The sequence below is a fragment of the Callithrix jacchus genome, chromosome 7 (assembly GCF_049354715.1).
Source record: "Callithrix jacchus isolate 240 chromosome 7, calJac240_pri, whole genome shotgun sequence".
In the NCBI taxonomy this organism is placed as follows: Eukaryota; Metazoa; Chordata; class Mammalia; order Primates; family Cebidae; genus Callithrix; species Callithrix jacchus.
Window position 1 is genome coordinate 63,406,188 of NC_133508.1, and position 14,163 is coordinate 63,420,350.

The 14,163-nt window shown below is 45.0% G+C and overlaps 1 protein-coding gene across 6 annotated transcripts in view; it reads left to right on the forward strand.

The window, feature by feature from the left end:
- Nucleotides 1-14,163, forward strand: part of ARID1A (AT-rich interaction domain 1A) — an 83,954-nt gene that overhangs the window by 53,230 nt on the left and 16,561 nt on the right. For 4 of the 6 annotated variants that reach the window (XM_035308272.3, XM_035308273.3, XM_078330831.1 and 1 more), the window contains 4 exons: nt 10,642-10,882; nt 11,171-11,260; nt 11,940-12,107; nt 12,737-13,046. In XM_035308272.3, the coding sequence (XP_035164163.3) occupies nt 10,642-10,882; nt 11,171-11,260; nt 11,940-12,107; nt 12,737-13,046 (809 nt within the window). The remainder of the gene's footprint in view (nt 1-10,641; nt 10,883-11,170; nt 11,261-11,939; nt 12,108-12,736; nt 13,047-14,163) is intronic. The other 2 variants (XM_035308274.3, XM_078330829.1) reach the window with 1 other exon arrangement.

The following is a 14,163-nucleotide window of genomic DNA, read 5'->3' on the forward strand; positions in this document are numbered from 1 at the left end:
TAATTTTTTGTATCTTTAGTAGAGATGGAGTTTCTCCATGTTGGTTAGGCTGCTCTGGAACTCCCAGCCTCAGGTGATCTGCCCACATCAGCCTCCCAAAGTGCTGGGATTACAGGTATGAGCCACTATGCCCAGTGTACTTCTGAGTTTAAAACAGGAGAATTGGTTCTCTTGATGCCAGCACCCAAGAGCCGCTCCCTTATTGTGAAGGTCTAGAATTTAGCTACTGGGGTATATAGCATGAGGGAATGGAGATTAAAGGAAAAAAAGAGGACTGATAGAGATTGGGTCTAAAGAGGATGCTTTTGAGTAGATAATGCATTGAGCAACATTATCAAGCATCTTGTCTTTTGTGTGTCTGGCATCTTTCTGGTCACTAATAGCCTGATCCTGCTCTGGTCCCGCAGGCTAGTGGAGAAAAAGGGCAGATAGAGCACAATGCCATCAGTCCTGTAACACTGCATCTAGAGGAGCCTCAAAGGAACTCTGGGCCCTGCCTATATGATGAGAGTAGGGACCTAGCACTGTGACTTGGTTTAAAGTAGTTGGTTTAAGAGTGGCTAGCAGATCTCTGCTTGGAGTCTGGAGGCTTCTGAATCCTCACTGTCTCCACAAAGCTATTTTCATCTTAGAATTTCCCAAGACTAAAAAGCAATTTTAGCCTGTAGTTATTGTGCCTACAATGCATCTTCAGTCATTTATTCTCCCACCCAATTCTACTCTGATGGCTGGGAAATCAGCCAGCCTGATGCAGGTGTTAAAGGAGAGCTCAGTTGCCCTATTGTTGGAGCCCTTCTATGGCTAGAGGGTTGAAGCTTGCTTGGCTTTTAAAGCCTCTAGAAAGGAGTCTTCCCATCTTGTAGCTTGAGTAGTGGGGCCCCTAAACAAAACCCAAATGTACTGCAGTTGGGAAGGGTAGTTCCAGTGCTGGGTGAGGAGGAAAGTGTGAGGGTTTGAAATGGCCTAAGAGGTGGCCATCTAGAGGCCAGGAATATCTTGATTTTTTTTTTTCTCTCTCTCTCTCTGAGCCATGCCCTTGTGATTGATAAAAGGATTAGAATACATTCAGTTTGAAAACCCAGCAGAGAGACCAGACTCCTACCTTCATGGAACTTAACTTGTGCTTGTTTTTCCCTACATTCAAAGCCACCCTCCACATAGCCCTCTGTCCCCTTAAACATTAAGTACCCTACAGAAAACCCAGGGGTGAGAAGAAGTACTGTACCCTTTAATTTAGCATAGAAAAAGTAGGTTTAACTTGAAGGTTTATTAGTGAAAGGGCTGATTTGAAATAAATGCTGAAAGTTATAGCAAGAGTGATTAGGAAAGGGAAACGTAGCATAGATTTGTAGAGTTTGGTCTACAGCCATACCACCCTGAACGCGCCCAATCTTTTCTGATCTCGGAAGCTAAGCAGGGTCAGGCCTGGTTAGTACTTGGATGGGAGATTTGTAGAGTTTGATGATCTAGTATCAGTCTTTCCTTCTATAAAGGAGTTAAGTGAAACCTCATGAGGTTAGCCAGTTGAGTCAAGTAGCTAATCACTCAGCATGTCTGGTGATACAGGTTGTTGCCTTACTTCTATTGGAGCATGGAGCCCAGGCTTTGCTAGTGTCAAGCTTCTATTAATACCTTATGGAAAGAGTGCAAAGTAATAATGGATTTGAACCTCAGTTCTGTTTAATAGCTGTCTGTCCTTGGACAAGTCACTTCTGAACCTGCTGCTGCTTTGTCAAAATGGGGGTAATACCTATATCAGAAGATTGTGAAAATTAAATGTGAGTCAGCCACTCACCTTATGGTTGAATATGTGATAGTCACATATTCTTGTAACTTCTGCTCCCTTTCAAAAGGAAGATATAAAGGAACTTTATTAACTTTTTCCAACATCCTTTGAATTTGGAGATTTGGTCTCCATATCGATCTTTATGAATTCTGATGCATGTATAGGGGGTTTCCTCTTGGAGGCAGGCCCCTGAAAAGCATTCTGGAGACAAGAACAGTCTAACCCTTTTCTGCTGTGCCTTCCCCAGCAGGTGGCCAAAAGGTTCCAGGAAGCATGAATTATTATCTTAAGAACAATAGCCGGCCGGGCGCGGTGGCTCAAGCCTGTAATCCCAGCACTTTGGGAGGCCGAGGTGGGTGGATCACGAGGTCGAGAGATAGAGACCATCCTGGTCAACATGGTGAAACCCTGTCTCTACTAAAGATACAAAAAATTAGCTGGGCATGGTGGCGCATGCCTGTAATCCCAGCTACTCAGGAGGCTGAGGCAGGAGAATTGCCTGAACCCAGGAGGCGGAGGTTGCGATGAGCCGAGATCGCACCATTGCACTCCAGCCTGGGTAACAAGCACAAAACTCCATCTCAAAAAAAAAAAACAACAACACAATAGCCTATTGTAGAAAAGGAGAAGAGGGTGTTTGGTAGGGGAATCTCATCCTTTGCGATGGTTTCTAGGATATAGACCAAGTTTTTGGAAACTTGATGGGGGCAAGTAGGAAACTGATTTTTCTGAGCCTTTCCTGGAGTAGTTTCTGCTGTTCCAAACCATGGGTGTTGTCCATGTAGGTGATAGTGCTTGGTCCTACACTAAAAGGATAGTGTCAACCTCTGTATCTTTTGTTCCCCTTCCTTACTACCTGCTTAATTAACTCCTGACTTGAAAGTACCACCAGGAGTGAAAGGCAGCTTATTTTGTGTGTTGATTCATTCTTGGCATTTCGGCTAGTACCAGCAAGCCTGCTTTCTAGGCATAGATGGCAGTTAATCTGTTGGACTGAGACCACTCCATGGAATAACAGCACAGCAGTTCTGTAACTCTTAGAGTCTCTTCTAGTCTGGTGTGGGTCAAATTTCTCTTTCTTATATTTATAGCAAAGACTAAGAAGAAAAAAGAGAACTTAAGACTGAAACTTTATTTTACAAGTGTTGAGTAGAGGTAGCCTCTTCTTCCCTGCTCCCTCAACAAATTGTTGCTTAAGGAAGATTTTATGAAAAGCCAGGTCTCCCAAAAACCTCTTTGCCTTAAGTAATTAATTTTGTCTCAGTTTTTCTTTCTTAGTGTTTAAGGCTGTTGCCTCCTTTCCTACCTTTTCCTTTTCTTCATGGGTTATGTTTCCTGGTCTCTTCTGTGTTCTTCAGGATTTCCTCCCATTCTTCAGCCTGAGAGCAGCCTAGGGGCAAGGATAGTGAACTGGCAAATTACTAGTGTAGATTTGGTCATTATGGAATTTTTTCATTCACATATTGTCATTCAAATGGGGACGGCTGAGCTGCAAGGTTCCCAGTGTACACATTATTACAAGCATGTGTAGGATTTACCTGGTTCTCATGATAGGTGGTTTACCTACCAGTATCAGCACAATTCAGCAAAAGCTTTTCCTGACTAAATGGATACAAGAACTCTACTTGGGGTTCCTCAAGGATTTAGCCAGATTTTTGGGAAAACCCTAAATCTGAGCATTGCCATGAGCCTACTCTTTATACTTACCTGTTGCCATTTAACCTGCTTGGCAAAATGAACTGTTGTCATCCTTATGTGGCTCTGTTGGGAGATAATTTAAACCTCCCTCCGCTAACCCTGATCTGGTATCTTCCTGCTTGAAAATATTCTTCATCAGACAGCCAATTCATGTTAGAACTTGCAGTTCTTCCTGTGAAAGTACCAGCATCCCTCCCGCCCCTACCCACAAAATGAGGTATGGACTGTGTGATTTTAGGCATGGTTTTGTTGTGGTGTGAAGAGAAGGTGTTAGCTGCTGAGTTCTGTTTGTCAGCAGAGCCTGACAAACTCATGCTGGCACTCACTAGGGCTGGGCAACCAATCACAGCTGGAACAGTTATCGTCATGGAGTCCCTATGGGCTTCCTCTATCAGGTCACATCCCAAAATAACATTGGGCAGTATTTCAAGTGAAGAAATGAAGGCTTTCAGGGCTGTAGCCAGCCTGGAGTGTGAGATTCTGTGTGAAATAGTTGGATCTGCTCCAGCGCTTTTGATCTGCATGGTAGATGAGCAATAAAATGCACAAAACACGTTGGAAACACGTGAGGAAATTCTCCTGGCCCTGCTGCTTCCTTGGAACTGGCAGGGCACTGAGTGGGCTGATCCTCACCTCCCATCTCTCAACAGGATTATACTTGGAGGAGAACAAATCCGGGAAAAGAAATCTTCCCATTAAAGGGGCATTGCTGCAGTTCTTTCAGCAGTCCTTCCAGAAGATGCTTGTTAGGTGGGCTCTTCTGGGAGAATTGAGAACCTGAGATGCCAAGGGCAGCCCCCACCAGCGAGAATAGGGCTTGGATTGATTGAATTTTTATTAATGATAATTAATTTTTATTAATAATTAGTGTTGTAGAAAACTGAACTGTTAGAAACATTGAGGTCTGACTCAGTAATCAGACATCTAGTTTTTTGGGGAACAAAAGACCTGAAAAACTGGCTTTTTTTGTAAAGTAGAAAGCAGAGGTGTGTCCTGTGTAATAAAAGGACGGGGAGTTCAGAGCAATATTTGTTCATGTAGATAGAGGGGCGGGACATCTTTTGGAGACTTCTGCCCTTACCACTCCCTCCTATTTCCCAATAAAAATAGTTACTATGACTAGCCACTGGAACTGGTGGACATGTCTTAAAACTTATAATGCTGGTATGTTGTTATATCTCTCATATGGTTTGACCCTGACCATATGGTGCTAGAGGGGTTTCATGCATATGCCCCAGGGGTGTCATAAACTTAGATTTGTCCAGCCCTCCCTGATTCTGTATGTGAGAAAACTGAAGCCTGGCTTGTTGCCAGTTTGCCCAAGGTCACCTGATAAGTACCAAAAGCTGGGCCTTGGTCTCCTAATTTAGAGGTGTATCCTTTCTCCTCAGTTCATATAATGTCACAACATAATGGAGAGAGAGAGCCAGCGTGGCCTATGGGGTTCAGCAGGCTGGGGTTTAAAATCTGACTTCCACCACTTGCCAGATGACTTAAGCATGTAACCCAATCTCTTTAGGCATCAGCTTCCTTATCTTCAAATTGGTAATGTGGCTGGGTACAGTGGCTCACACCTGTGATCCCAGCACTTCGGGAGGCCAAAGTGTGGGAGGATTACCTGAGCTCAGGAGTTTGAGACCAGCCTGGGCAACATGCTGAAAACCTTTTCACATCACTACAAAAATACAAAAAAAGTGCCCAAGTGTCTGTAATCTACTCAGGAGACTGAGGTGGGATGATGGCTTGAACCCAGGAGGCAGAGGTTGCAGTGAGCCAGGATCGTGCCACTGTACTCCAGCCTGGGTAACAGCCAGACCCTGTCTCAAAAAAAACCCAAACTAAAAATAAAATGGTAATGATAGTAGTATCTATAACCAAGAATTACAGAAAATTGGGTAACTTTGCAAAGTGCCTGGCGTATAGTAGATGCTCAGATGGTAGCTATTGTTAATCGTAAATGATTTGCCCCTTTCTATGCTAACATTTTGGCTCTTAAAATTATTTGAAACCCATGCTGACCATTTGCCGTCTAATGAAAATGACAGTTTGGGAGATTGGCCTCAAGCCAACCAAATCAGAGAGATAAGAAGATTAATGCTCTTCCTTCCCCAGTATTTTTTTGTGCCCAGGAATCCCAGCCAGGTGGGGCTACTGTTGACAGTGGTTTATTTAGCACTTTTTCTCCAAGAAGCTTAGGGCATTTTACCAAAAGTGACAGCTCTCCTGAGGAACGGGAATCCACCTCTTTGCCAGCAACAGATGCCTTTAGAGTTCTGAGATCCCAGCCCCAAGAGCTACAAAGGTTTTCTTTAGGCTGGGATCCCTCAGGTGGACCAGGGGCATTCTCCTTGTGGATCTGTGGTGATTCTGGTTTAACTGAAGTATGGCTGAAGGGACCTCCTCAGTTCTTGCCCTGAGCTGATAGCAGTGGCTGGTGGGTTTTGGTTTTTTGTTGTTTGTTTTTGTTTTTTTCCTTAGCTCTTTAGTACCTGTCTAAAGCTATACACCATGGCCAGGGGTGGTGGCTCATGCCTGTAATTCCAGAACTTTGGGAGACGGAGAAGAGCAGATTGCTTGAGCCCAGGAGTTCAAGACAAGCCTGGGCAACATGGCAAGGGCACCATTTCTACAAAAAAAAAAAAAATTTTTTTTTTTAAATTAGCCGGGGGCCAGGTGTGGTGGTGGCTCATGCCTGTAATCCCAGCACTTTGGGAGGCCAGAGTGGGTGGATCACCTGAGGTCAGAAGTTCAAGACAAGGCTGGCCAACATAGTGAAACCCCGTCTCTACTAAAAAGAAAAAAATTAACTGGGTGTGGTGGCACGCACCTGTAATCCCAGCTACTCAGGAGGCTGAGGCAGGAGAATCGCGTGAACCTGGGAGGTGGAGGCTGCAATGAGCAGAGATCATGCCACTGCACTCCAGCCTGGGCAACAGAGTGAGACCCTGTCTGTCTGTCTCTCTCTCTCTCCCCGCCCCCCACCCGCCCCGCTCTCCCCCCTCCCCTTTAAGATGGGATTTCACCATAATGGCCAGGCTGGTCTTGAACTGCTGACCTCAGGTGATCCACCCACCTCGGCCTCCCAAAGTGCTAGGATTATAGGTGTGAGCCACAGCGCCTGGCCACCCTGTCTCATAAAAAACAAGCAAAAACAACCCACAAAGATACACACCTAACTGAACAGTGGTTTCTCTATTGAGGGCAACGGAAAGACAGCCTTTGGGGCTTTGGCTTCACCTATAATATCTGAAATGTTTTTATCATGAGAACGTTTGTGATTTACTTGTATAACTAAAGACAAAACTTTTTCTTTTTTTTTTTTCTGAGATGGAGTCTCATTCTGTCACCCAGGCTGGAATGCAGTGATGCCTCTCAGCTCACTGCAACCTCTGTCTCTCTGGTTCAAGGAATTCTCCCTGCCTCGGCCTCCTGAGTAACTGGGATTATAGGTGCCCACCACTACACCTGGCTAATTTTTTTTTTTTTAAGACCAGGTCTTGCTCTGTCACCTAGGCTGGAGTACAGTGGCATGATCTCTGCTCATTGCAGCCTCCACCTCCCAGGTTCTCGTGATTCTTCTGCCTCAGTCTCTTGAGTAGCTGGAATTACAGGTGCTTGTCACCACGCCCAACTAATTTTTGTATTTGTACTAGAGACGGGGTTTCACCGTATTGGTCAGGCTGTTCTCGAACTCCTGCCCTTGTGATCCACCTGCCTTGACCTCCCAAAGTGCTGAGATTATAGGCATGAGCCACTGCACCCAGCCTAACTTTTGTATTTTTACTAGAGATGAAGTTTCACCATGTGGCCAGGCTGGTCTCTCAGCTTAGCCACCCAGAGTTCTGGGATTACAGGCGTGAGCCACCGTGCCTGGCCTAAAACATTTAATTTTTTTTTTCTTTTGAGACAGAGGCCCTCACTGTCACCAGGGCTGGAGTGCAGTGGCATGATATCAGCTTACTGCAACCTCTGCCTCCTGGGTTCAAGTGATTCTCCTGCTTCAGCCTCCTGAGTAGCTGGGATTACAGGCACCCGCTACCATGCCCAGCTAAATTTTTGTATTTCCAGTAGAAACAGGGCTTCACTACCTTGGGCAGGCTGGCCTCAAACCCCTGACCTCATGATCCGCCCACCTCGGCCTCCTAAAGTTCTGGGTTTACAGGCATGAACCACCGCGCCTGACACTCATTTAATTTTTCAAAGCGATTTAAACTGAACCAAGTTCTCGTCTGATGGTTCCTATTCTGTTCTGAAATATACTTCTTTTTCCTATAAGCAGGAAAGTTCTTATTACAGAAGCTGGTAGTTTGATAAGGAATGGAGACTGGGAAGGACTGGGGGGAAGGAATCTGCTGGTCCCTAAAACGGAGCCTTGAGTTGTGGGTTTTGCTATAGACTGTAGGGTGTAACAAGTGCTTTTTGAGGCCCTTTCTACTTAGAATGGCTCTTGTCATCTTGCTGCTTCTTTTTGTTTGTTCTTGGCTCAGAGGCCAGATGTCCCTGGTATAACTTAGCCCTTAAAATAGGGATGGGGCTGGGCATAGTGGCTCATGCCTTAAAGAAACACACCTGGGCCATGTGCAGTGGCTCTTGCCTGTAGTCCCAGCAGATTGGGAGGCCAATGTGGGAGGATTGCCTGAACCCAAGAGTTCGAGACCACCCTGGGCAACATGGCAAAACCCCTTCTCTACACACACATACACCCCCCTTCTCATTCTGGGAAACATGGCAAAACTCCTTCTCTACACACACACACACACACACACACACACACACACACCCCTGCGCAACATGGCAAAACCCCTTCTCGCTACACACACACACACACACACACACACAACTTAACCTGGAAAACATGGCAAAACCCCTTCTCTATACACACACACACACACACCCCTGCGCAACATGGCAAAACTCCTCGCTGCACACACACACACACACACACACACACACACAACTTAACTTGGGAAACATGGCAAAACCCCTTCTCGCTGCACACACACACACACACACACACACACACACACCCCTGCTCACCCTGGGCAACATGGGAAAAAACCCTTCTCTACACACACACACACACACACACACACCCTCCAGATGTGGCTCAGGAGGCTGAGCTAAGAGGATCATTTGAGCTAGGCAGGTTGAGGCTGCAGGGAGCCGGCATCATGCCAGTGTATTCCAGCCTGGGTAACAGAGTGAGACCCTATGTCTCAAAAAAAAAAGAAAAAGAAAAGAACCAGGGATGGAATCTCTCTCTTAGAATTAACCTGAAGCTCTTTGTAGCTCCAAGTACTTTAGTCCTTCTAGAAAGGGAAGATGTCCTTTGCTGTTACCTTGTGGTTGGCCTCTTGAAATCATTCTGTGCTGGAACGAATTCTCATTGCATTTTTAAAGTATGCTGTGGCATACCTGGCCTATTTATTATCAAAAAGAAAGCTAGCATTTTCTGACTTCTCAGCCAGCATGGAGAACAGGCACAAATGCACACCTACCTACCTGCCTTCAGTGCAAACTTTGTCTCCAAGAGCTCAGCAGAAATGCTCCCAGCCTAGTGAAGGTAGCCAAGTGGTTTGTGGAAGGTCCACCCAGCTTCGATTACTAGAAGAGCCTAAAAGATTCTCCTCTGACCTTCAGCATTACTATCAGATCTTAGAGTCAAAGTCACTTTCAGCCGATCTTTCCAAGATGAGCTTGTTCGTGTGAGCAGAAATAGACTCAAGTCAAACCAACTTGGATCTGACCTCATAGAGATTTGTGGTGTTTGGGGGTTTTTTTGTTTGTTTGTTTGTTTGTTGTTGTTTTTAGATGGAGTTTCACTCTGTTACCCAGGCTGGAGTGCAGTGATGCAATCTCGGCTCACTACAACCTCCTCCTCCCAGGCTAAAGTGTTCCTACCACCTCAGCCTCCCAAGTAGCTGGGACTACAGCTGCACACCACCCAACCTGGCTAATTTTTGTATTTTTAGTAGAGACAGGGTTTCACCATGTTGTCCAGGCTGGTCTCAAACTCGTGGGCTCAAGCGATCTGCCCACCTCAGCCTCCAAAAGGCTGGGACTAGAGGCATGAGCCATTGCCTGTGGCCCATAGGTGTTTCTGTAAGATAACTCTTTTCTTTACCATTTAAGTATCAAGGTTTTCATCATTTATTCGATTATAGTTAGTTCCCAGCCTGAAGTAATGTTGCTAGAGAATGAACATGGGGCAGGGGATGGAGTTAGGATACATTTTCTCGGGTGAATACTTCTCATATTGAGCTCCTGTTTGCTAATACTGCAGTTTGTTGACCTAGAATGAACTCTTTATTAATTAATTTAAGACAAAGCCTACAAATAAATACCACTATTTTATGTTTTCTCACTGAAAAACATAAAAGCTGGGAAAAAAACAGAATTTGTTCAATTGGCAAACATTTGTTGATTACTGTTATAGACTAGGTGTTAGGAGTATAGTTTCAGACCTTCTTGGCAGTTAAGAAATTGTATTTCTCATCCAGTGTATCTCTTTCTTACCTCCTACCCCTTATGTTACAAAGTATGGTGACTTGGAGTGAGTCCTTGGCAAATGGAGGCTATGATAACCTATAATAATAATCATCATCATTGTAATATGTAATAGAAGGAAAGGGGATCTATAAATGTTTCCCAAACTTGTTAACATTCTCTTGTAGCTCCTGGTACCATCCTGGCAGTATTTTGTGAAGTTCTGCTATTAGGAAAGAACTAAAGCCTCACTGAATTAGTTGCTTCCTTATGACTGTAGAAGTTGGGACTGGTAAAGAAGATGAAAGTGTTAGATCTGCTTCTGAGAGGATAAAAAAGGAGTTAGCAAATACAGATAGGTTTTTGTAAATAAAGTTTTATTGGAACACAGTTGCACCATTGCTCACATATTGTCTGGCTACTATTGCATGGTAGTTTCAGAGTTGAGTGGTTTTGAAGGAGGCTTTATGGCCCACAAAAGTCTAATATATATTCTGCCTGATCCTTAACAGAGTTTGCCATATGTCAGTTATGGTATCATGACTAAATAACGTGTGTGATATATTTGCTCTTGGTTATTTAAGGAAAATACCAAGCAAGTAGTAGGATTATTGAAAGTAGAATCTTTCTGCCTAATATTACTAATCCATGTTCTTATGTGTATGTTCTAGGATCTATCTGGTTCAATAGATGACCTCCCCATGGGGACAGAAGGAGCTCTGAGTCCTGGAGTGAGCACATCAGGGATTTCCAGCAGCCAAGGAGAGCAGAGTAATCCAGCTCAGTCTCCTTTCTCTCCTCATACCTCCCCTCACCTGCCTGGCATCCGAGGCCCCTCCCCGTCCCCTGTTGGCTCTCCCGCCAGTGTTGCTCAGTCTCGCTCAGGACCACTCTCGCCTGCTGCAGTGCCAGGTACCCTCAAGTGCTGGGCTTTAGGGAGAGGGAAAGGTGACTGGCCCCAGAAATATTAAGGAGCCCTAGTCTTCTACTGGTGGAGAGAGCATCTCTGGCTCATGCCTGCATAGTTTCCCCCTTAGCATTTGGAGAAGGGAGATTGGAACCTGTTGGCTGGATCTCTTTGTTGCGATACTGGGAGATAATTGGCCTCTCCATGAGCCATTTCTAGCTCTGAATTGACTTCCTAGCTAGAATTCCCAGGCTTAGCCATGATATACTTATGTTGTTCTTTGTCTGGAGCAGGCAACCAGATGCCACCTCGGCCACCCAGTGGCCAGTCAGACAGCATCATGCATCCTTCCATGAACCAATCAAGCATTGCCCAAGATCGAGGTGAGAGCCTGGGCGTTGGGGAGGGGCAGGGAGCTAGGGCAGACACTTGAGTGCCCTATGCAGTAGCTTTTGGAGAGCTGTTTGACCATGAAGCTTAGGACAATTCCTGCAGCAAATTATTTTTATATTCTTTAAAAGTTAATGTAATAATTGTACTTATTTATAGGGTACACAATGATGTTTCAATAGATATAACATATAGTGATCAGATCAGGGTAATTAGCAGATATATAATCTCAAAAGTTTATCACTTCTGTCTGTTGAGACCCAGCAGCAAATTGTGAAGTTAGAGTGGGCTTGGCCATGTTAGTATTGTCTACATTTCTCAGTGCTTGTGTGTGTTTTGATGGGTGCCCCCTTATGTTTTGCCTCATTAGGTCAGCAACTGCTGAAGACTCAACGTTGAGTCTTCACTCATTCAGTCATTCATTTTGGTTTTTGTCATAGCTCTTTGTCTTATCAAACCTCCATTTAGTAGAAACAGTTGGCATCCATGGTTAATGGCTTATGTCACTCTGAAGGTGCCTAAAAGGACACACCACTATATAGAAAATCAGATAGACTTTCATGCAAGTAGTTGCTAAAGAAAATGTTGATGGTAAAGTCTCAGGATAAGGAGGGAGAGCATGTGTTCGCATTATATAAAGCTAATAACTTTATGGATACTACCCACAAATAGGTTATATGCAGAGGAACCCCCAGATGCCACAGTACAGTTCCCCCCAGCCTGGCTCAGCCTTATCTCCGCGTCAGCCTTCTGGTGGACAGATTCACACAGGCATGGGCTCCTACCAGCAGAACTCCATGGGGAGCTATGGTCCCCAGGGGGGTCAATATGGCCCACAAGGTCAGTATACTACCCAGTTAGGAATAGATAATGGTGAGAGGAGGAAACAGTTCCTTGTCTGATATGTTGCCATCTAGCTTGTAACCCTGTAAGAGAAGGGCTTGTCCTTTGCCTTAAATCCACCCAGCCCAGACAGACCCTGAAGTAGGGCAGCGAGGATTCCATTTGTCTCCACTTACTCTGTCACCATGAGAAAGTCTTTTAATTTTATTGAGCACAGACAACTAATAGATGATAGCTATTGCTTATTACTTTTTTTTAAGTGAATAAATCATAATGGAGTAGATCTTTGCCCAAAATTGCAGCCCTAGGCATATCAAAAGTTGAGTATCTTACACAGAGCATGGAGATAGAAAGGAAGTTATCTTCTGGAAGTTGAAGTGCCTGTGTGGTAGCAAAGCCAGCCTTGCTCTGTGCTGTCTTTATGATGGAGGGGATAACTAATACCTTCTTTTACATGCTTTTAGCATCCCCCCTTTTTCTCATGGAGATGAAGACTCCCATAAAATTGGTCTCTTTCCTAACCTAATTATTGAATGACAGTGTTTGGTGTTTTAGAGTTGAGAGAGATTAGAGAGTTGCTAGTGAGTCACTAACCAGTTCTCTGTCTTCTCTTCCTCACCTCTCAGGTGGCTACCCCAGGCAGCCAAACTATAATGCCTTGCCCAATGCCAACTACCCCAGTGCAGGCATGGCTGGAGGCATAAACCCCATGGGTGCCGGAGGTCAGATGCATGGACAGCCTGGCATCCCACCTTACGGCACACTCCCTCCAGGGAGGATGAGTCATGCCTCCATGGGCAACCGCCCTTATGGCCCTAACATGGCCAATATGCCACCTCAGGTTGGGTCAGGGATGTGTCCCCCACCAGGGGGCATGAATCGGAAAACCCAAGAAACTGTTGCCATGCATGTTGCTGCCAACTCCATCCAAAACAGGTAAGGCCTGGGAAGTGGAGAGGGTGTCAGTGCAAGAAAATGTATTGTAGGGCCACTGAGGTTATTGAGATGCTTCTGGACCTAAACCAGAGGGGAAACATGAGTGTGTGTATATGCAGTGTTAATTCTTGCATATCTTAGAGTGGTATGAAATTTCACAGGACCAGACATCATATGTAAAGAGCTTTTAAAAGAAGTTTTTGGCTGGGTGCAGTGGCTCATGCCTGTAATCCCAGCACTTTGGGAGGCAGAGGTGGACAGATCATGAAGTCAGGGGTTCGAGGCCAGCCCGACCAACATGGTGAAACCCCTGTCTCTACTAAAAATACAAAAATTAGTTGGGTATGGTAGTGCACTCCTATAATCGCCACTACTCAGGAGGCTGAGGCAGGAGAATTGCTTGAACCCAGGAGGCGGAGGTTGCAGTGAGCTGAGATTGTGCTGCTGCATTCCAGCCTGGGCAACAAACAAACAAAAAAACAGGTTTTTGTGGGGTATTTTGTTTTGTTTGGGGGACTTTTGAGACGGTGCCTTATTCTGTTGCCCAGGCTGAATTGCAGTGGCATGACCACGGCTCATTACAGCCTCGACTTGCAGTCTCAAGTGATCCTCCCACCTCAGCCTTCTGAATAGTTAGGACTACAGGCACATCCCACCACACCTGGCTGTTTTTTTTTTTAAATTTATTTTATTATTTTTATTTATTTATTTTTTTTTTTTGAGATGGAGTTTTGCTCTTGTTGCCCAGGCTGGAGTGCAATGGAGCAATCTTGGCTCACTGCAACTTCTGCCTCTCGGGTTCAAGTGATTCTCCTGCCTCAGCCTTCCGAGTAGCTGGGATTACAGGCATGTGCCACCATGCCCAGCTAATTTTGTATTTTTAGTAGTGATGGGGTTTCTCCATGTTGGTCAGGCTGGTCTTGAACTCCTGACCTCCAGTGAGCTGCCTGCCTTGGTCTCCCAAAGTGCTGGGATTATAAGCATGAGCTACCATGCATGGCCCTTTTTTTTTTTTCTTTTTTAAATAGAGATGGGGTCTCACTGTATTGCCAGGGCTAAAGACAACTTATTTTGATTTGTAAAATAAGTGTTCAGAGTAGTTGGTTTAACTTCTATC